Raw genomic sequence first — 24378 nt, forward strand, 5'->3', positions numbered from 1 at the left:
CACGTACTGAGCCAAAATTTAATCTCTTACCTATTCCCATAAAGTAATACCTCTAACCTCATAATTGTTTTCATACACATATATCTGAACAGCAAAATAAAGAGCAATAAGAGAATTTGACAGGAACTTTGAAGAAGCAAGACTCCCAAGTTCCAAACTTATATTCCATTGATGCTATGTCTAGGAATCCCTCTTCGCTGATATGTTAGTATACCCAGCTCAAACTGTACTCGTGAGTCAGATCATGTTGCAGATTAATGCCTAATTAAAACTCTCTATGACCATTTCTCCTTAGATTTTTCCTGAATACACTGCACTTCAGACCAGCTTATATTTTTCAGTTCTAATTTAATTTTATTCGTTTCTGGCTATACAATTAATGATCTTTCCTTGCCCTCTTCTATTAACATTTTGTCTCTAGTTGGCATGCAAAACACTTGCTATTTAGTATCGTTGGGAAACTTCTAGTGCCATTTTTACTCCTTCATCCATATAACGAATGATGGTGTTAAATAAAACTAAGATTATGGCATATCCCCATGATGTTCTTCAATACAACTCCTCCTAGTTTGAACTATTAGTCCCAATTTATTATCACAGACTATTTCAAACCAAACAGGTCTAACTTAATTTTTCAAGTAACATGTCTTAGGACCAGTGTCAAACCTGAGGACAAATTGTATGCACTGATACAACAATGACAAAATTTAATTTATCATGAATTACGAGATAAGAGATAAAAATCACTTTAAACAATGAGTAAGACAACAATGAAAATAAGGCATGTGGATACCCTCAGAGATTCCAGATGACTAACAGTTCTGAGAATGATGAAAAGAAGTAAATATACATACTTCACTGAAAAAAACCTAAAGATCTTTTAAATATTTAACCTCATGACCTCATGTTTGTCTCCTTGTGGGCTAGAACACCTCCTTCCTCTCCTTTTGTTCCCCAATAATATGAACTACTAAAATGTAGCTCATTAGAGGATGGTGCTAATAACACCAAGGTTGTGGATTCAATCCCTGTGTGGGCCATTCTCTTAAAAGTTGGGCTCGATGATCCTTGTGGGTCTCTTCCAGCTAAGAATATTCTATGAAATCAAAAGAACTCCTGTGAAATTACATGGCAGGTGACAGTCTGGCTGCCAAGTTCTAGTTCACCAGCACATGCAGTTTCCTTTGTGGAATAACTGTGGCAAAGCAGAGATGGAATAAGGACTGGGAAGTGTTTCGTAGGCACTAAAGCAGGACTACCAGAAAGCCACACGAGTTACTTCCACATTGGCTAAGACTTAATTTGCCATAGGCCTTTTCACTATTCACAGGATATTTCCAAACTTCTCACAAGCCAGTTGGGTATGAAGGGGGAAATTCCATTTTCCTCTTCCCACCCCCACAGGAGCTGCAAGGGAAGAAAAGATGCCTTAAAAGTCACTAGCATCTTCCACTAACTTATAGTACAAGTCCCTGTGTGTACTTCCAACCACACTTCCATTTCATTTTGCTCTTTGTGGAAAGAAAAAGGCAGAAGTGAGGCAGACTGTTCAGTTATGCTGGTTATACTGTATGAACTGTGGTATCTATGAAGAAAAATAAAACATGAGAGATGGAGGGAAAATCTAAACAGTTAAAAACCTCTCACAAACACCTAATAAAATTCACACATATGCTCTGTACATGTCTCGTATCTGGTCTTTACTAGTGCCAGGTTTGAGCACTGGGCACCTATTCCCTCAGGTACTTGTACAAAAGCAGAAGGGTCAGGCCTTGGCTTCTTGACACTGTGGGATAATAAAAACACTAATTTCTCTATAGGAGATACTTTTGTACAAGCTCTCCCATGAAGTTCTAATGAGTCATCATGAACTAAAGTCCTCAATTTATAGGAGAATTATGCCACAGCACATTTGGCATCTGTAGACTGAGATGTCTTACAATGAGACCTCCGAATGCAGAGAGTTCAAATACGTTTTCATTCAATCAGCTTTATTACATTATTTTTTTCTCTTTCACAAGTTTAAATTCGGAGCTGTGCTCTAGATTTCCAAATCTGTAGGAAGGCTTAGCTATTTTGAACTGAAAAGCCCATCAATCTCCAATTTCCATGTGGCTGGAGCAAAATCTTGTTTATTGTGCATTACCTGGCAGATCTTTGATCAAGGACAACTGAAAACCAGTTTATACTATATTGATTTTTTTTCAGATCTTCCCACTACATAAACTATCATCACAAACTGTTATTAAGAAACATGAGAACCTTGATGCTCAAATGCACTATACAAACGCTGCTGTGAAATACATCCTTCTCTATTCTGCATTCTATGGCTCTCCCATAATATTTCCAATTTAGGGGGTAAAAATTCTCAAATCTGAGTTTCTAACTCAGACTCTTCAATTTCATTGTCAATAGTAAGCATTAAATATTAACTCTACCTTGTCTTCATACTCTCTGCTTAAACTAAGAATTTAGCACTTTATTTCTCATTATATTAAATTCTGTGTTAAAAGATAAGCTGCTACTAATTTCAACAAATTCTCCTCCAAATTCTGACTAATCTATAATTTTCATGGAAAAAGATTAAGAAACTAATCAAGATGCTTAAATACAGATACTGCATGACTTCTATTGTTTTTAAGAAGACTCCAACTCGATCCCATTCAAGAACCCTTTCCTCCCAGCTCCCAGTTCACTCTACTCTCCCTCTCACTTTAACAACTGTTGCATTTCCCTGCATATGTATTCAGATGTCCCTGTTTCTTATAAACCATTATAAGAACTGCTCTTTCTAAAAACAATAAACCTAGTAAATGAATTGTTCTGATGGCAGTAGGCAAACAGACTGACTGCTGGAACAGTTCATAGACTGAGCAGCACCCTGAAGTAGAGGAACAAGTAGAATTAATCAGAGATGCTATGCAAAAGAAGAGTTATCACTTATGGTCCTAAAATTTATCTCCTCCTGAATTTCATGACTTACTAACACACTGCTCTTAGACATATTAAATGATTCCTATTAAACTGTCCATAACACTTTGCACTTGATCTGAATTTTTAAAGCTACTAGTAATACCTCCATGTTGACCTTAGCTTCTCATGGCAAGCATCTGATAAGTCATTTTACTAATTCTCTTTGCTCTATAAGCTAATTCCAGAAAAGCAAGCTAATTGCCATTGGTAACAAAACAAGCTAGTCAAACCCAGCATCACAGATTAATATAATTCTATACACATATTCAGATCCTTTAAATTTTGAGTGAGCTGATCAAATAAAATAGATTGATCAAATGAACTCATTCTAAAGGAAAACAATCAGATGTTTGAATGGACTAAGAAGACGCTAATTCAACTTGCTATTCAAATAAAGTCAATATAACTGAAAGCAGTTCAATAATATAATTGTTTTCAGTCAGCACCTTTTTATCCCTAAATGCTTCAGCGTGATCCCCCACTCTCTGCCAACATAAACACTGGACAAAGCCATCCGGAATATGGCACTGGACTTACTTTGAACCCATTAAGATTAGATAGCATTGAAAGTTTACATGAAGATACAAAAGAAAAGACAACTGGTGAAAAAAACCCCTTCCTTCTGTGAAAGTGCTGCATTACTTACCATTTTAGCTAAAGAAAAGTCAATAATCAAATAAAAGCATACTAAAGGCCACAATTTAATGATACTGACTTGACAGGATAGAATTGGAGGGATCCACATACTACAATGCAACACTACACAACCATGCATATCATCAAGTAGAAGAAAGTTGTAGCTAACTTATTAAATTTTGCTTTTCCCTGTTTTACAAAGAACATACTTTCTCTCCACCATCAGCATATGATATGAGAAACCAACCATAAGAAAATCAGGTAGATAATCCAAGCAATATTCATTTATGTGCTGAGTGAAAGGAATCTTTCTCCCAGTAACACAAATCCTCATCCTGCAGCTGATCGTGAAAATGGAAGTCCACTACCTGAACACCTATGATCTTCTCCTTACCCAGCAAAAAACCAACAAGCCTGAACCTAAATTATGGCAATCACTATATATATATATATATATATATATATATATATATATATACATACACACGGTCAGCAAGTAGAAGCACTCCTAAAAACAAGTCTAATCTTGTGGAGAGAAAGATCATTTGCCAACAGGAACTGCAAAAACTTCTGCTACACATATACACTGAAGGGGCGAATATCAGACAACTGCAGATAGAGGATACAGGAGAGAACAGTGGGAAGAGAGAGGGAAAAGGAAAACGAATACATACTCGCAGAGTATGCTGGGTTTTCCTCCTGCATAGCAAAAGTCTTACAAAGAACAACTGTCTCAACATATACCATGGTGCTAAGTCCTGTCCTACTTGTAATCAAACCCCCCCTTACATCATTCTGCTAACAGGACAAGACTTGACTTGACACAGGATCAGATGAAATTAATTTAGCTTGTCTGGGATGAAACAAGTTAAGGAACATTCCTGAAGGTTGGTAAACTCACTGGCAAGCAACTGTTCAAAATTTCAGAAGCAGCACCAAAACCAAAATCTAGAGGAATGATGAGCACTTACTAAAAGAGGCAAGCAGACCAACCCAACTATTCAAAATTTTTAGCAGTTTTGTCTTGCTTTTGCATTTCTCATTTATAAAAGAAGGGTTGGAGGACATAGTAATCTAAATATATTGACTTATTGAACAAAATCAGGCTACCGTTTTGATAATGCATATATTTTCTAACAGATTTCATATTCCTAGACATAAAAGAAAGATAGCACATCCTGATTATGACAATGCATGACCATTTTTTGAGTTCTTCACAGATTAAATACTGAGCAAGTCGAACATGCAAAAATAAAGTTATCATTAATTTTAAAGATCTTAATCCAAATGTGTTAAATTCACATACATGAGTGCTCTCAGCAGATTGGCCTTTTAGACACAACAACAAAATTCCATTTAAAGCTAAGAAGAGAAGCTCAAATTTAGTGTTGTGCTTGGCAAAATAGCCAAGCAAAAAATAGCAATAGCAAAAAACCAGTTTGGTCCAACCAGCTGATGTGTAATCTGCAAAAAAAATTTCTCCATACTCCCTCTAGTGGTTCATCTGTAGGTGAGATTCTAACAATCAAAAGACACAAATGGTTCTTAGAATATGAAGTGGCTTGTTCCAAGCTTTGCTGATCTACCTGAGAAGGGCTGGGAATGAAAAAAATATTCTTTCAGTCTGCCTACAACAAGAAAATCTGTTCAGTCGTGCAACGAAAATGGAAACCTATGGCTAATATATTTTCTCATATCAAAAGAAAAAAAAAGAAAAAAAAAAAGAAGAAAAAAGAAAAAGGAAAAAGAAGAAAAAGGAAAAAGGAGAAGGGGGGAGAAGGGGGGAGAAGGGGGGAGAAGGGGGGAGAAGGGGGGAGAAGGGGGGAGAAGGGGGGAGAAGGGGGGAGAAGGGGGGAGAAGGGGGGAGAAGGGGGGAGAAGGGGGGAGAAGGGGGGAGAAGGGGGGAGAAGGGGGGAGAAGGGGGGAGAAGGGGGGAGAAGGGGGGAGAAGGGGGGAGAAGGGGGGAGAAGGGGGGAGAAGGGGGGAGAAGGGGGGAGAAGGGGGGAGAAGGGGGGAGAAGGGGGGAGAAGGGGGGAAAAGGGGGGAGAAGGGGGGAAAAGGGGGGAAAAGGGGGGAAAAGGGGGGAAAAGGGGGGAAAAGGGGGGAAAAGGGGGGAAAAGGGGGGAAAAGGGGGGAAAAGGGGGGAAAAGGGGGAAAAAGGGGGAAAAAGGGGGAAAAAGGGGGAAAAAGGGGGAAAAAGGGGGAAAAAGGGGGAAAAAGGGGGAAAAAGGGGGAAAAAGGGGGAAAAAGGGGGGAAAAGGGGAAAAAGGGGAAAAAGGGGAAAAAGGGGAAAAAGGGGAAAAAGGGGAAAAAGGAAAAAAGAAAAAAAAAAAGGTTTTTTTTGGGCATGATGTTTAAGCAGGCACTGGTATTTAAAGTACATCACTCCTTCTGCTTACTGATACTGGTTGGAAGGAAGAGAAATATGGAAACACCCATCTCAGAAGCCACCACTGCCTCCTGTCATCTCACAGCTCTCTTCCTTCAGAGCTTTTTCCTCAGTCTCAAGTGCCCTATCCAGTAACAAAAATCTTGCTCTCCTTCCCTTAGTAAATGAAAGGAATGGGTGGAACTTGCTGAATTTGATGAGGTAGTAAAAGACAACACTTACATTATTCTGAAGCTAAATATCAAGACAGTTTAACCAACTTCAGCCTACCCATTAAAAAGTACAACTAAAGGTTAGTCACTTGCTAAAAACTACATTACATAATATATCATTAAGAGCTACTGCTTTACATAAGCATTGCCTGTTAAATGACTTAAATGAGCTTTTCTATATTAGCAGTTATTTTCTACTCTTGCTTATCTTACAGTAAAATAGAAAAAAATTGCAGCATTTAAGGAAAAATCAGTTTAAAATACAGAGTCATTTTCATACATATTTAAGTTTTATTAGACAGTTTCTTAAGAAGATGGAAAATAAAAGGGTATTTAAACTATGGACAAAGTGTCCTCTTCTTACCATGACCTGGGACAGATACTGGATTATCACCGGTCTGTACTAGATATGAGCCGGCAGTAAAGTCCTCATCTGTATCAGAGTCCTGAACTGGCTGGCTGGCATTATTACTTAATAACCACCTCTGGTTGTCATGGAGATTGGGTGATGGAGGAGGGGAGTGTAAATGTTCAGTAACTGATGGACTAGATGAGGAGGATGGCATGGGAGGACCTATAAAAAAATAAAAAGCATTTAAAATATGGGTCAAGATATAATATGAAAAACAACTTATTTCTTCTATCACCAAAAGGCGAATATTCAAACAAGAAAAAAAAAGATGGACAAAGAAAATATGACAATTGCCTGAAATAAACTGGTTTAAGTACTTTAGAAACCATAACACAATGCCATGACTGGATATTTCCATGGACTGCGTTTATCATACAGGACTGCTTCTTTCAGTGGGACACTCTAAAATCTACTAGTGAAAGAAAGTAATACAGATAAGCAGGCACAGAGACAGAGAACCAGGACCAGTTTTCCAAGCTCACATACACAGGGAAACTCACCACTGTAAATTTCTACCACAGGAGTTGCTCTGACAGAACTTATAGTTTTCAGCAGTTTCTCAGACACATATGCTATTTAAAATCCATCAAAATGTTTCTCCTGTCAAACTTGTGTCCATCTGCATGAGTTGTTTTAAAACATGCATACACAATGACTACATCCCATTTCTGCATCTTGAAAATATCTTAAAGTCATCAAGGAGGAAGACAGATTTAAATAAAGCCTTAGGATATAATAACGCATTTAGTCCTTCAATTAAACAACAATTAGGCCAGAATGCAACAGAGAAAGAGCTACCTACTCCACTCTGTGAATATTTAGGTTCTTTATTGTCTTTAGTGAGCAGAGATATGACTCAGAGTAAGACTGCTGGAAAACTTTTGAATAAAGTGTTGTTGTCTGTGGGTGGGGAATTCACCAGAATATGAAGAAGCTTTATTACATAATTTATGTTAAAACCAAAATTCGATTAATATGCAAGTTTATAATTCATAACTATAAATCTAAATTTAAAATAGAGAAAAAGGGGTGCTTTTTACATCATATAATGATTTGGGTTTATGGCACATAGTAGTATAGTTATGCTGGAGAGATGCTGTGCTCCTCCATGTTAATAAATCATACTGGCACCAGTAGCTTGAATTACATTCCCTCCACCTCCCTTGTACACTGCTAGAATCATGCTAATTATTTTTATTTTCTTTCATGTTCAGTTTATACCATCATATAGTATCTTAAATATCTCTAAAACATGTGGCTAAGTCCTTACCAATTCACTTCCCTGGGAAGAAAGCTATGACAGCCTCACCACAAACTATTTATACTTAATACTTCCACATATCATTTACCTCTTCTTGTAGAGAATAGCACAACATATATAATTATAATTTAAGATGCAAGCTTGGTCCTGGATGGAAAGTGAGCACTTACTATTAGTCAAGTAACTCCCATGTAAAACCCAAGGTTTATAATCAGGGAAATAAAAAGTATGGGGGAAATGACATTTTACAGGGCTCAACTTGTGAATTTAGAAGTAGGGAGTGGGCACATTTTGTAGTTCGAGATAAAATGCCAACAGGTTTTCTTTCTACACCTTGATTTTTCACGTTGCTTCCTTCAGTAACCTGAATTTGTGGTTATTTCTTGATGGAATATTTAATGCATTATTTATGATACAGTCAAACTGATTTAGGTAGCTGTTATTTTTCATTTTTTGAATAGTGCCAACTAAAAAAAAATTAGGTGTTTTTGTAATATTTTTTTTTTTTATCTTGGAATAAATCTCCTTTACTTACTTTGGGCCTCTCTTAGAGGAGAGTTACAGTACTATCTTCCAGATATATATGTACTGTCTGAAGCAAGCCAATATCTTAATAGTATCTTTGGACTTCACATGTAACACTTCTCAATATGCTTCTTTTCTCCTCCTCAATCTACACTCATTAACTTTCAGGCATAACAGAGCCTTGATTGCACAAATCATAATCATACAAAATATCACGTTGCCTGAAAATGTGTCATGTCCAAGGTTCCTTAATTGTTTTGTAAATTCCCTCATTTATTCAAATCCAAAAATTGCCTCAGTGCTGCATGGCTAGCTGACACTGCACTGCACTGATGAGTAGCTATCCAGAACACCCATCACTTGGGTGCCCTGGTTTACTGAATTTCTCCTCAGTTCAGGAAACGCCGTGTGTCAGCTGTGGGGTCGAAGTGCGAGGGTATTAGCAAAGCTCCCACCACTACACCCAGCAGGGACAGATCTCTGCTACTACAAAAATCAGTTGATTAGGGCTGTAACACTACCAGGAAGTTATGAAACTTTTTATAAATAAACCTAATTCTAGCAGGCAGGTCTTACAATCGCGTAATCATTTAGGTTGGAAAAGAACTTTAAGATCATTGAGTCCATCCTTTAACTCAGCATTGCCGAGTCCACTACTAAATCACATCCCTAAGTGCCACATCTACATGTCTGTAAAACACCTCCAGCAACAGAGACTCAACCACTTCCCTGGGCAGCCTGTTCCAAGTTGTGATCATCCTTTCAGTGAAGAAATTTATCCTAATATTCAAGCTAAAGCTTCCTGACACACTGCTAGCTAATGTTCAGAGAGCAGTTTATCAGCATCTCCAGGTCCTTTTCTGCCAGACAGCTTTCTAACCACTCTCCTCCCAGTCTACAGCATGTTAAGGAGTTGTGACCCAAGGGCAGGACCCAGCACTTCTCCTTGTTGAACCTCAGACAACTGGCCTCAGCCCATTGATCCAGCCTGTCCAGAACCCTCTGTAGAACCTTCTACCCCCCAGCAGACCAACATTCCTCCACAACTCGGTGTTGTCTGTGAACTGAATGAGGGCACACTTGATGCCCTCCAGAGCATTGATAAAAACTTTAAACAGTACTAGTCCCAGTACTGAGCCCTGGGGAATTCTACTGACTAGCCACCAGCTGGCTGCAGCTCCATTCACCACCAGCTCTCTGGGCCTGCCCATCCGGCCAGTTGTTAACCCAGCAAAGAGTACACCCAGCCACACCATGGCAAGCCAGGTTCTCCAGGAGAATGCTGTGGGAGAAAGTATCAAGAACTTTTACTAAAGTCTCGGTAGACAGCGTCCACAGCCTTTCCCTCATCCACTAAGTGGGTCAGTTTGTCACAGAAGGTCGGTCAGGCAGGATCTGCCTTTTGTATACCCCTGCTGGCTGGGCCTGATCACGTTTGTCCTGTACATGTTGCATGATGGCACTCAAGGTGATCTGCTCTGTGACCTTCCCTGGCACTGGTCAGGCTGACAGGTCTGTAGTTCCTTGGAATCTCCTGGCCCTTTCCGTAGATAAGTGTCACATTAGCCAACTCACTGGGGACCTCCCCTGTTAGCCAGGGCTGCTGGTAAATGATTGGAAGTGGTTTGTTGAGCTCTCCTGCCAGCTCCATCCCTTCCAGTACCCTTGGGTTGATCCCCATAGACTTGTGGGTGTCTAAGCTGCATAGCAGGACACTGACTATTTCTTCTTGGATTAGAGGGGCTTTGCTCTGCTCCCTATCCCAGTCTTGCAGCTCAGGGGGCTGGGGACTTTGAGGACAACTGGTCTCACTGTTAAAGACTGAGGCAAAGAAGGCATTACACTACCTCAGACTCCTCCTCATCCTCCATCACGGTATTTTCCCCCTTCACACAAGAAAGGATGACTATTCCCCTTAGCCCTCCTTTTGTTGCTTTCTTGTCACAAAGTTACATGGTCTGCAGAGAAAAGGGAGCCAGCTATAATATGAGCCAATTCTTCACAAGAACCCTAGGCCAACCAGCTGGGACACCTATTTCTGTTCAGCTTCATCCAGAACTGGCAGATTTTTGCAGTGAGCTCCTCTTTGATTCCAAGTGAAAAGAGAGATAGCTATCTATACTGCCATTTATAGAATAAGCTACACATTAAGAAAAAAAAAATACTTAACACACTTTCTAGAGGAATTGTAAATGATGTGCATATTCCTTTCCAATTATTTTTTTATATGGAATGAAAGGCATTTAAAAATATTTGGCAATATCCCCTCTTAAAGTCTTAACAAACTCATTTAAAAATCATCAAAACCATTAAGTATGACAAAAGCCAATTATATTGATTATAACACTTTTCTCCATACGTCTTAGAAGCATACAACACTAAGAATATTTCATTCTAAGAAAACCCACAAAAATATAATTTCTGATTTTCTCCCCATTTTGCTTGTTTTGGTATCTACCTAGCAAAACATTTGGTTGTTCTGCTTTAATTTTCTTGCCCGTATTTTAAAAAAGCAAAAGTTATTGGTTTTAATATGTGAACTTGATTCAACAGTAAGCTATATTTATATTTTTATATATTTATATTTTTAACAGTAAGGTATTTAAATCTCATTTTTAGGTCAATCACGAGGAGAAGCACACTTTAATTTGTTGGCATTTTCATAATTGAAAAGATATGACTTTAAATGATCTTTATGTACTCCAAAAAAATCTTACATGAAAATGCAAAATATAGGCAAACTTCAGCAAGAACAGATTCAATATAGAAATATATGAAGAGGTGAATACATTTGCTAAGGATGAGTCCCTGAAGAAAGTAAAACACAAAGAAAATAGGTTGTAAGAAGAAGATTAAAAAAGTGACACACCTGAGCTAATAATGGATACATACATTAAATACATATGTACAAGGTAATTATTTAAAAAAAAAAAAATGCAGTGTTCTCTGCCACGATCAGCACTGACCTAAAACATGGCACAAATTAAAAGTCGGAAGCAGAACTGATGTCACCTATGGAAAAGCTCGAAGGGACAAGCAGGGTAAATGCAACCCATATAAAGATAGCAAATAAACAATGGGGAAGACTGCAACAATGGACTGATAGTAATGAATAGGAATTTCTATATTAAGTATATTAAGGCTTAACTAAGTCTAAAGCTGAGCCTCTGTCCATTGGTGCTGCCCAACACAGTGGGTATCAGAGCAGGGAAGGAGAGTGGGGATGCTGCAGAGTTCAGGAAGGACTGGGGGCAGAGCTGTGCCTTCAATCTCAGAGCCTCAGGCACTCCTACCTGGCCACAACCCCCAGTTTACAGTTATGTACAAGCTGCCTTGCCTTAAAAAACCCCCACCAAACTATTTGCAGCATTTAGGCTTATTTACATGGTATTACAAAGAATGAACCCACCAATTGCACAGCTTTCATCCTCTATATGTCATCAACTGCTAGAGAAGTACTTTGCTTCAACACCACCAATGGCTGCCTGGATGAACTGCACTTCCACTAGATGCACTCCAGAGACAATAGCGCTAGACACTTCTGGAATATGGCATTTAGGAGAGAAGCAATAGTAATGACTTCCTGCTTTTGCAGGGTGGGCAGGCTGAAATAGACGAACCAGAGTCTCTGAGGAGCCCTAAAACATGTGCACTTCTGAAATCTTCCCACCAGATTCAAACGCTTAAAGCAGAGAGATTTTGCTGGCAATAAGACGGGCCACTCCTTTCATCTCAATCAGGCTGCATAAATCCTACACCCAACTTACATACATAGATACAACTTCTGATGGCTGCTTAAAGCAATACAACACTAGACAGCTCTGTTTAGGCTGCTTAGCTATGGCAGAACAGTGCATTTTTCCATTCACAGTGTTGGCAGCCCTTGTCACCGAGACTGAAGAAAAAAATTCCTCTATCTACATCTCAAGCACACAGAAGGAGTCGTATTTTGAAGTGGTAAAGAGATTCTTACTGACTTCAATGTCAGTAAGAAAGTGGTAATAAATTACAATTTGCAAAGTAGATATCTCTTTACTGAAATTACTGGGATTTTTACTGGCGAGTTCATGGAAATGAAGATTTAATGATTTTTTTAAATGGCACTACTATGTCATACAAACAGAAACCCAGACCCCATACTGTGGAAAAACATGTAATACATATAATGGATCTCTAAGAATAGCTATATATCTCTATTTTGTACTTTGCTGTTCACAACAGGACAAGGCAGGTTGCTGGTTTTTTGTTTTCGTTTTCTGTTTAGTTTTTTTTTAAAAAATAAAACAGTTTAAGGATCTTTTAAAACTTGGATGAGACAGGCAGTGGTTTTTGAAGGTCAGAAATAACATGTCTTCTGACTAAATTAATTAGAAACCAAAACACTTTCAAACATGAAGGACACTTGCAAGCCTTCTGAATCAAGCTGAGATGACTCTTTACAATCTGTTCTAAGACTTCCCAGTGAGCTGAAAGCTGCACACACTCTTGTTAAAAAGGGCACCTACACCCTTCTAACAAGTTTACTAACTGCATCACAAAATTCCAATTTCTAGTCCATCACATGTAGATAGACCCAAAAAAGCCCCTAAAAATCCCCAAACCCCTACACCTGGTATGTACTACCCTTAACGACTGCATCTGGGACCTTTGCATCTCTGCATATAAAACAGTAAGTTAGTAATAACTGAGTTTTAATTTTAAGCTAATTTTTCATTATGGACTTCCTGTATGCTCTCCAACCTGTATGACTTGGCATTGGCATTTATCTCTCTGCTGGATCCTGCAGCCTTCTGCAGCCAACCTGCAGTGACAGTTATCTCTTAATTAATACTCTACATGCAAATAGAACTACCAAAAAATGCTGTTGTACAGCACATAAAGAACAATTATTTATAACCAACACAGTTCTCTTTATCTACTTATACCAGTCGACCACTGTAGCTACTTGCAAAGACCTTCCCAAGAAAATACATGCATAGACAGTCTTCCAAATTAATATACATATATACAAATAAGACTGTATAAATCCATCTACAGTGACGAATACTTCAGTGAGAAGAAACTACATGCCAAGAACTCGTTTAAAAATAAATGCTTTCAAATGCATTGAAATGATGCTTGTGATCTGCTGTAGATTTTCCATTTGTCTGTGTTCTGATTTATTTGTAAGCATAATGGATAATGACCCTTTTACCCATGAATTGGGAGGTGTACTTTTGAAGTTTCAAATCCTTCTGAGTGCTGATGAACTATGCCTTCATGTCAGATGCAAACTTTAAACACAAATGGCATTTACTTTTCTTGTATTTCCTTGAAAAGTTAGCACTTCGAAACAAAACGGGCGTATTATGTTGATGTATATTCTAACTCACAAAGTTGCAACTACTTCTATAGATTGTGAAAGCTATAACTTTGCAAGACCATAATCAAAGGACATTGATTTGAAAAACAAAAGTAATCCATTAGAAATCAAGACAAATACTGGCCTGAAATACTGTGATTTGGGTTTTTTTCTTCTTGGAAGTATAGTAAAATAACCAGACTCTGTAATATAAAAATGGTAATTATCTTCTAAAAAAGAGAAAGATTTCTTAAGAAAAATGGTTATGCCTTAGAACTGACACACATTAGAACTGAAGCAAGCATTTTATGTTTTGAAGAATTTTGGTAGTTTCAAAAAGTTAACAGCTGCTGCTCAGCAGATTGTTAAATGAAAAAGGGTGCCCTGCTCTTACAGGGGTCAGACTGCATGACCACAACAGCTCCGTCTTCAATCCTGATTTCAGGCAGTGCTCATTTTTGCTTTAAATGGGAGTTCTGTCTGTAAAGAAATTGCAGAATCTGAGCCTTAACTGACAGAGTATCCTAACCAAAATGCATAGCTCTTACTTCTTACTACAAAAAAAATTTTTCACTATTATTATTTTCAAAAGGGATCACCTTATAAATTCAGAGCCAGGTGCAGAGCAAAGGTCCGCTCACCTAGGCAGGAAGTCCATAAGCTGAACTAAAACCTCAAGCATCTCTAGCATCCAGGGTATATTTCTTAAGAGCAATTCTGCTCAGCTCAACTGAATCTTCCAGTTTATTTTCCCCAATATTAATTAAAAGTGGGCATGCAAAATACTGGAAGGGAACAGAGAGCTATTTCCAGAAGTGCGAAAATCTTCATTCTCCTCAGAAAATCATTTTAAGTGATAGGTCTCTGTATTTTTAGAAAAACATTCCTCTTTTTTTTGGGGGGTGGGGGCGCAGTTTTGGACAGAAGCAAGCTGAAATCAACGCCAGATTGCAAAATATTCTGATTAACTCCTATCTTCACTTGAGACGTTGAAGTTCTCACATGAAAATGTCACCTCTCCATTTAGAGCATCTGCTGGGATTCAGACTCCTCTGCCTTGTGATGGGAGTCTCACACAGCTCAGCCAGGACAAGGAGACACCAGCTCAATCACCGACCCAGCTGTACAGGTTGCACACTCAAAGTTTTGGCCCAGTCAAGGACCACTTGCAACCAACTTGCAGGCCCTGGCAGCCAGCACACGGTAGCTGGAGCATCACAACCAGAAGGTCTCCAAGGGCGTGTAGCACTTGGTCTGTGTAGGCAGGGAAGCTCCTGGGGTCCCCCATCTGTGTAACTTGCCCACGGACCTGGTGGCCCTTTCCTACCACAGCAGTTGGTGCCTGCTCAAGCGCCGCCCAGAGGCAGAGGTGCATGGTTGCTCTACATGCAGGCAGACATGCACAGCTGTGCACCCGTGCAATGCAAAAGGCACCCACGCATGGCCAATCATGTCTGCCTCAGTCAGAGCCCTACAAGGCTGTGCACATCTGCCTGGGCCTGCTGCTTCACTGACCACTACATTGGGGCAGGGAAAGGGCAGGAGGGCTCTCTCGGGTAGTGAGAATGTGCAGCCAGTCATTCTCTCTACTCACTACTCATCGATTCACATGCAAAACAAACTAAGCATTACACAGCACTGTAAGAAAGAAACCAGACCTTCTCAAAAACCTGCCAGGATTTTCATGTTCAAAAAACCCAAGCTATAAACGAGCCACAGACACAAGCTAAAACCAGGAAAAATCCCACCAGGGTTTTTGCTTTTTCCTGCATTTCCAGAAATGGAACCAAGCATCAAAAATGGAGCAGCTGGCAGATAGTATAATCAATGTAGGAAGGATAGCCACTCTGAGTCTGTCTTATATTCACTCAGCAATGATGCCGAACTGTTTACCAAATTTCCACTCTCAATCCTGACCTTTGTAAAAGACTGTAATTTTTCTGGATGCTGATACTCTTTCAGATGGCAATTCATAAAGAGTAATCACCTATAAAAGTAACCTTTGAAGAAATGCTTCTTTGTTCTTCCTATCCATGACTTTTTATTATTAGAGATGAAATGGATTGAGCCATGTCACATCTGGTTTATCATTCTCCCAACATGACTCAGTCCATGCATTTTGTATTTTCACAATTGCTTTGGTCTAAATTAGCAAGGGCAGAAAATGTCTTTTTGGAATAGGACAAGAAATGCATTTTGAAGAACACAAGACAATGTGAAGGTTTTTTTGGAAGGGTGTGGGAGAGAGGCTTCTTAAAGAGGAAATACACCTTCTGAGAATGATTCCCAAATCATTCAGCTTTTAGAATCAGGCAATTTCCCACCCTCATTCTTCCAACCCCTGCAAGAAGTTGTTTAAAGAGAAGTGAAATCAAATACTAATTAACTAAATTTGGTTTTCTTAATTCTACTGGGTCTATATGAGAAAAGCAGTCTAAGCAACGACAGGGATACTAGTTTTGCCTACTTTTGCTACCAGTGTGGCCACTGCCTTGCAATCTGCCATAAAGAGAACAAACATCTTTGAAAAAAAACATCCAGAGAACCTCTTAATGACATCAAATTGCTTATGCTTGCAGACCACAGAACATGACTTGTTTTCTCAGAAGGAAACATAGCAATTTAAAGAGCTTTTGATGGATGTGAACAAAGAGCAGCAAACTGCTGCAAAAGAGTTCTATAAACCTAACTTACAAAAGTAATCCTATTTTTTATTATTCACAAGAATCACCGAATATTCTGAGTTGGAAGGAACCCACAAAAATCACCAAGCCCATCTCAGGTAACTGGCCCATATGGGGATCAAACCCATGACCTTGGTGTTATTAACACCATGTTCTAACCAATTAGTTCTTTTAGCGTGGTTATTTAGATCCCTGTGAGCTGCATTTTTTGGATCGTAGCTATTTCAAGAGACCAGAGCTGTGGGATTGCAAAAAAAGAGGAGGAGAAGGAGCAGAAGGAGGAGGAGGAAGGATACAATGACTGTTGCCATCTTCACCAGCTTCTGACTGCAAGCTGCCCCAGACAGTGGCACATGCTGCCACATAAGCTCTGTGTGCCTCCCAGCACAGGCTCTGCAGGGATCAGCACAATGTGGAGTAGCCATCAGAATGAGCAGCCCTACTGCCAGAGCCTTCCACGTGCACTAAAACATCATGCTGCTGCTCACTGCCTTCTCCCAATAAACTGAGGCAAACCAATAAAATTTCCCGTAACACTAAAGAATCACTCCATGCCTACAAAAGCACGCATTTAGCAATGAGAAAGGAGAAAGCAGCCCTGCCAATGAAACATCAAACTTACCCAACCAACGGTGAAGCCTTGAAGGGCCTGAAGGTAACACCACTGAAACAGGTATTTTTGTTAGTTCCTTGTTGCTTCATTATCAAAAGCTCTTCCCTTCCTGCAGCACTTTCAAGTCCTATTTTTTGTTAGGGCTTTTTTCGGTTACATTAAATGTAACTCCTTAACAAAGGAATTTTGGGGAGGGGAGGAATTAGAGAATTACCAAAAAATCATTGACTGTTGTCTCACACAGTACCACTCTCACAAGCGACGGGACATTTACCGGACATTGATGTCTCATTACATCTAGCATGTAATTTATTTCTCTGCTGGAAGAGAACTTATCAGTTTTGCCCATGTGGAGAAAATGCTTCTACTTTAGAAACAAATAGACCACCACAGGCAAGAAGCTGGAAAGCTTAAATGAAAACCCACTGCATGATCACTGAAGTCAGCTCACTACCAAAGCTGCTAAAGCAGCAGTGTTGAAATGGGCCAGAGGTGGCATTTTGGGGACAGATTTTTGACAAAGTCTTGTTGAGGAATTATTTAGAAAACCAAGAACAATAAAATCAATATGGTACTGAGAACTGAGAGAAAGTTGGACTCTGTATTTAGCTGTCTCTGGAAATTCAGCATTAAACAAAAACCCCACAAGTACCTTATTTTTGCCTGAATAGAAAAGCAATAATGTATTAGCTGATGAGAAAATTTTGTGAAGCGCTACAAAGCTGCATATTTTTAGTCACTCTTCCACTGTAAGAAATTATTGCTATCTAAAACAGAATATATTTTGACCAATGATATAAATCCTTTATTCGATAGCTTTTAATTTTTTAGCATTTTATCTGTGTTTACACTTGGCAGGACTGGGTAAGTGCTCTAGCAATATGTACAATTTAAAACCGTAAATTTCAAATAGGGTTAGTTATCCATTCAAGTTCAAAAGAATACAGACTTAGCAGTTCTTAAACAAATATAAAACCCCCTCACATTAGCTTAGGTAGGTCAGAAAATGCTGAATGGAGGTAAAAAAATATCTTTGGCCTCAGAATAAACACAAAAAATTTCAGTCCAAAAGTGTTTTTCATAAAGTTACGAGCTAATGAACAAAAGGGCGTTCTAATAAAGTTTCATGAAATATTAGCTACCAAATCCAGCAGTAATACCATAATCTTTATTTCTTTGCCAACTCGACCACTTCAGAATAGTAAAAACCAAAGTAAAGCAAACCACACCACTTACTGAAAAAAAGTTTTATCTCAAAGAAAATAGAAAAGGACCAAAAGACTGAGGGAAAATTCCAAAATAGAGAAAATACTTGTTTATGTCTGAGTAGAGCCAAGGGTAACAAACCCTCTATACCAAGCTGCTTCCAGAATCCTTGGGCCTTGGTCCAGGGACACGCCAGCTAGGCCATCCATATCTGCCAGCAGGCAGAGGTTATCCATCTCTTTGAAAAGGGATGAAAGGAAATTGCTGTCTGAGTGCTTTGCAAACCCTGAAACAACAGCTCTTCAACTAAACAGTAGGATTGCCAGTAGAAGATGTACAAGTCTCTGAGTTCCTGAAAAATTGTTAATGTTGACATATTCTACTTTCAAGACGCCCCCCTCAGTACCAGTAAAAGCTGCCAGATAAAAACCAGTTATTACACAGAAAGCATTCAGAACAACTGGTCTGGAAGCCCTGTCCTGTAAAACTAAAATTCCCCATACCCATTAGGGCATGTGCTTTCCGAGACTATCCATGCCCTCCCACCAACCTTCATGAATCTCTGCTCCCAAAACATCTACCAAAGTAAAGACACCATTGAAAAGAAAAGACATGAACAAATTTCTTACTTGACTAGGTTTTTTTTCCCCTCTGAAAAAGACACTTTTTAAGAGGTTCTTGGCCAAGATTACATTTGTATTCACACAATGCCTCTTTTATGAAAAGATGTAATGTAACCAATTATGAGAGCAGTTCCTGAAAAACCCAACTGATGGCTTGACTTGGTCTGTATTCATATCAACACAAAGTAACTAATTTTATACTATTCTCAATAATGTAGCACTATGTAAGGAAGAGATTACACAGAAACTCTTAAAAGATGCTCATTCTGAAAGGATCAGACCTTACAAAATGCAATTTATAAGCATGGAGAAAAAAAAGAATCACAGAACTGAAATCAGGTTTACCCACATTTCATTAATTTTGTTCTTTGGCATGTTAATGTCTAAACAGACATGCAGTTGATGTTGCAGTTGCTGTTACTACACAGACCTTAAATTAGCCTCCCACACCTGAAATGTCATGGTTTCTACGTGAAGAGACAAAGGCATAGTCTTAGCTCTCTTGCTCAGTTATCTGAGATGCCGGTTTTTTTGTGTGTGTTTTGTTTGTATTTGTTATTTATCTTTGAGATATGGTAGTAGTCCAGATATTCATTAATTACTTGTTTTCTGACACTGTTACCATTCATTATATATTTCTGAAGCAGTTACAGTGTGCAAAGTCAGTTCTTGGTCAGAATCTTTACATGACCAAACAGAAATCACAGGATACTTCAAAATCAGATCCTGTGACTAGAGAAGGCTGTTAATCAATGCAGTTTAATACAAAGCCCTCTGCCACACTGATGTTAAGATTATGTGTGCTGAGGTGAGCAGGCAGTGATATTAAGAACCACACACAAATTTCTTCTGAATAAAAATGATGCATCAGCCCATAACATTTATCAGCTTAGAAAAACTCTCAGGAATCCAGCTTTCACTGCAAGTGTCTTTTTGGATCTATTTACTTCAGAAGATGTGGTATGAATGATAGCACAGTAAGTTTTAGGCATAAGTGACTCATGCATCATTCCATTTGAAAGAAAAAATCCTAACATGCAATATGATATGTTACTGCAGCTGCTCTATGGGAATAACAACATAACCATTTGGAAGGAAAAAACATTTATGAAAATGCCTGATTAGCAGAAGAAAGCATCAAACAATTCATTATAAATAATAATACACAACTGCTTTTTTTTAATGTTTTTTTGGTCACAGTCTCTTTTCATGGAATCTATTGGATTAAATGCATTCAGCTCTTCCCCTCCTACCTCCAGCTCAAAACAGTCTTCATTGATGTTATCCATAAAAGCAAAACAAAAAACCCCCAGCCTTTGAAGGAGGGGCTGTCATGTGAGTTGAATGTAAAGTTACCGGACGGAGTGCATCAAATTATCTTCTTACTTCAGGCATCTCCTACCAGGATCCCAGTTTGAGGGCAGAAATGCATGTTCTTTCTCCTGTTTGCTTTTCAAAATACTGTATTGTTATCTTGCATGCCTCCTATCCCCTGCAAAGGTTATGAACTGAATGCTGCAAATCTGGCAGGCAACAAACCTCTGAGAACTGCACAACATATATGAAGTCAAGGCAGCCACCTGCACCTCTGACCTCCTAGAGACAAGGCTTCCCAGTGTCTTGGCCTTCCCTTTCACAACTAAAGAAATCTCTACCCTCTTCCCTCTTCCCTTTCCTTAGTCTTTTATTTACTTAATGGACACTCTTTTTACTTTCCCTCACATCACAATTAAAAAGTTTCAGACACCTTTTCTGTTACAAATTCATTCCACTAAAATTCCACTAAAAATTATCAAGACCAGAACATGTTGGCATGTTGACTGTAGCACTAGTTAATGAATTATGCCATTTAATGTAAACCACTAGCATACTAAAATAAAAGTAGAAATTACGTATGGCACTTTGGGACACACACATGGGATAACATAAGGACATAGGCAATAATGGTAATATCATCGCTTGCTTTTCATGAAAACAAACCCAAGACATGTTTAAAAAACAATGGGCTAAGTAAAGACAGTTGGGAAGTTCTTATGGACTGACCCACAACCACTCACCAATACAAACTGCAGACTCTTCAACACCAGGAGATACCCAGAACTACCTTTATTCCCACCTGCTACTGAAGAGGTATCTCAGACGGTACCCCCAACTTAAGGGTGATAAACCAGCAGACAGCAACCAGAGAAAAGACACTTTAATGTTTTGCTTGCTTCAGGCCAGAGGATTAAGTCTGAGTCTCCTACCTTCCAGGTGAGTGCTCCAGCTAATGAGCCTGCAGCTAATAGCAGAGCAACTTGTTCTCCCTCCTTTTTTTCACTAAAATCTGAAGAACTGTGTTTAGTTCCTCATCAAGATGAATGCCAAGCCCGCTAAATTTTTCATGACACTGAATTCTTGTTCTCCTGCCAGCCCTAGTTATGTGTGAACATTTCAGACTCCCTCAGGCATTTATTTTACTACAGAGTCCTGAAATACTTAAGTCTATTAAGACCTAAAATAAACAGGCAAAAAGGAGGAATCTGCTAGTTGTTCCTCCAGTCTACATTTTAAGTAGACAGTGCCTACACCTGTGAAGTTCAGAAAATTATTCTCAGTGTCACCACTGAGAAATGTTGGTACATTTGGCAACACACGCATCAAGCCATGTCAGCTACCACAGTGGGGTTCAGCTCCACACCACAGCAGGAGCAGCACTGTCTGCAGGCTGTAAAGATCCAGCCAGATAGGGTGGATCCAGAAAAGCTGGATTCACTAAACCCACACACAATGGCTATTCTGCATGTGCAGTACCTCTGGGTTTGTGCCCAAAGCAGTCCCTGCCTGCTCCCTTGCTGCCAGGAAAGAGGACAGCTGGGAGCAGACTATGACTGAAGAATAATTCACACTACTTGGCCTTGGTTACCCTCTCCACCAAAAGCCTTTCTGGAGCAGAAAGCCTGCTGGCTGCGAGCTAGGCTGGCCTGTTGCTGTGTGTTGAAGAAGTGGGAGCTTGAGGAAAGGAGGCCAATCATCCAAAGACTTCAGCCAGGCCATGAATGGCAGTAGACAACTGACTGAATTAACCACAGGGCTGCAAATCTTCCTGTCACACAGGCTGAAAGCTGTACCTCCCTAAACTCCCCGAAAGAATGCTCAGAAAAAATTCTGTACATAAATTACCTGGAATTTAAGACACCTACGGAAAACATTTTACAGTCACTCCCAGTTTATCTGTGCATTCTGTAGTTGCTCTCTCCACAGGAGATCTGAAAATAGACCAAGCTTTGTTGCATATTTTGAGGTCTCTTACACGCTACAGAAACACTGAGAGCACTTCCATCCATAATGCTTCATTATTATTGCCATAGTCATTGGGATTATATACATAGAAAGGAAGTACAAATGGCCAATTTGTGGCCAGAAAATATCAAGCCTGATATCAGATGTAAGGATGAACATTATTGCCTTAGAGAAACTCTGAAAAAGTGTATTGATACACACAGTCTTATGTAGGATATGCTACGTACAAAGAGGGCAATGTTAATACTAAATCAGCTGTCATGAGTCGATGGTATGCACAAATCTACAGCTCATGCCTGTCCCTAGCATATCCTCAGAAACCTCCCAAAGACCAGACCACCTTCTACACAATGCCTCTTCTCATCCATACTTAAACTTCCACTTTTCTGTTGTGTGTATGTGGGTTGATTTTTTTTTTTAAGTACTTTGTGTCTTCTTCTGTATCTGTTTTGTTTGAAGCAAAGTTGAAAAATCCTCTTGTTAAACAGTTTCTCTCCTACACTTTTTCAAATTATTTTTATATAGATGTTAGTCCTTAGGAGACCAATGCTCAAGATCCCTGTAATGAACTAGATTTAACATGGCTGTAATATGTCTCTGTAATCCTGGCAGGTGATGCTGCCTAAAAGCACAGCCTAAGATGAAAGGCCTCAAAGCTTTTTGTCATTCAGACCTGTGAGTGATTTTTTTTCCTCAATACAAAATCTGACAGCAGGGTCTTGCCAATGTCCAAGCAAACTGAAGTGTTGATATCCAACTTGTTCCTTCCCCTGTTTCTGAGACTGCCAAAATACCTTGCCAAAGAGATCTTTCAGAAGGCAAAAAATGAAAGGATTTCCTAGATGCTATGAATAGAGTAGGGAGAGATGTGGGGAAGTCTTCCTGAAATCTCTAATTCTGTAAAGTGCATGTACTAATCATTAAAAAAGTAGGGTTGGACTAGAACTTGGCAGTTCTTTTACACACTATTTCCCTGTGCTGGTGAAGAATTATGACAGTACTTCAGTTTTCTGGTCTGTTGACAGTAATGTTCAAAAGTGAAAGAACAGGAACAAAATCACTATCAAGCAGTTCTGTGTGAGTCCCACATAAACAATTCTCAGTTCTACAAATAAATTTTCATTTAATCTTTGCCTGCCAAACTGTTTAAATTAAATGCACATCATGTTAGTTCCATGTTTTAGTTGTAATTCATTTTACCTCATTACCTAGTGATTTTTGCCCTGTTTTTCTCTCTTCACCTTACCTACTTTTCACCTTGACAAAACTGAAAACATGCCAATATAGAAACTGCTTCTTCCCATAATTGGCAAGGTCTCTATGCATAACTGGAAAAATGCTGTAATCCCAGTTACCAGAGTACTCTTTTCTCATTCCTCCAATGACAGCATAATGGAAGTACCAGCTTAAGCAGCGTGTCTGTGATGAATCAGATCTCATGCCCCTGAACGCCCATGGCAGAAGAAAAAGGGAATCAGTCATTTCTCCCACTGAGGCCTGACAGGATGTGAAACACAGAGAGTGAAGTTGGAGGATCAGAGCTGCCAGTTTTTCCATCACATGGGACTCTATAAAGGACCACAAGGTTCATTTCCGTAAGACAAAAACACAAGAACAGTCTTTAGGTCTGCCTCCACGGACTGAGTGGGACAGAGCTGTCCTCAGCAGAGCTCTGCAGTAAAATCATGGCTACGCTGCCGCAGATACTGAGAAGCTTTACTGCTCTTTGCTTTCAAGAAGCAAAAGGACCTGCTGTCAAGGATTTCACCTGCAATATTCTTCTGCCTTGCGGAGTGAGAACTCCTCTTAAAGGAGTTAAGAGCTCAGAAACTTGATGGATTCAACATTTATGCCAAGTGTAACTAAACTCCATTTCCAAATCTCTAAAATCTGAATATATAATACAAACACTGAAACAGCTTTGTCCGAAGAAATGGTAGATCATGACCCCTAAAGCATCCTAAAAAACCCCTTTTTTTTATTCAGCTTTGAATGGGAGCTGGGTAATAAGGAATGTCAAATGAATATTTCCCCAAAATGAAATACGACAAAAGCTTCACTCAGAAACCACACATGGTGCTGTCACACATTTATTACCCACGAGCTAAAATTTGTCTAATATAATTTTAGATTGATAATTACTGATAGAGGCCGTATGTGTTTTCAATTAAAAGAAATTGCCAAAATTAAAACGACTGCTTCCTTTCTAGAGGACTATGGT

General features: G+C 39.1%; 1 protein-coding gene across 1 annotated transcript in view; it reads right to left on the reverse strand.

Moving 5' to 3' along the window:
- The window catches only part of TENM3 (teneurin transmembrane protein 3), a 379052-nt gene that overhangs the window by 171267 nt on the left and 183407 nt on the right, over window positions 1-24378 (reverse strand). Inside the window, exon 5 of the mRNA XM_066185929.1 lies at window positions 6575-6784. Coding sequence (XP_066042026.1) covers window positions 6575-6784 — 210 coding nt within the window. The remainder of the gene's footprint in view (window positions 1-6574; window positions 6785-24378) is intronic.

Source organism: Chamaea fasciata, unplaced genomic scaffold (assembly GCF_029207755.1).
Source record: "Chamaea fasciata isolate MVZ Bird 193981 ecotype frontalis unplaced genomic scaffold, bChaFas1.0.hap1 SCAF_6, whole genome shotgun sequence".
In the NCBI taxonomy this organism is placed as follows: domain Eukaryota; kingdom Metazoa; phylum Chordata; class Aves; order Passeriformes; family Sylviidae; genus Chamaea; species Chamaea fasciata.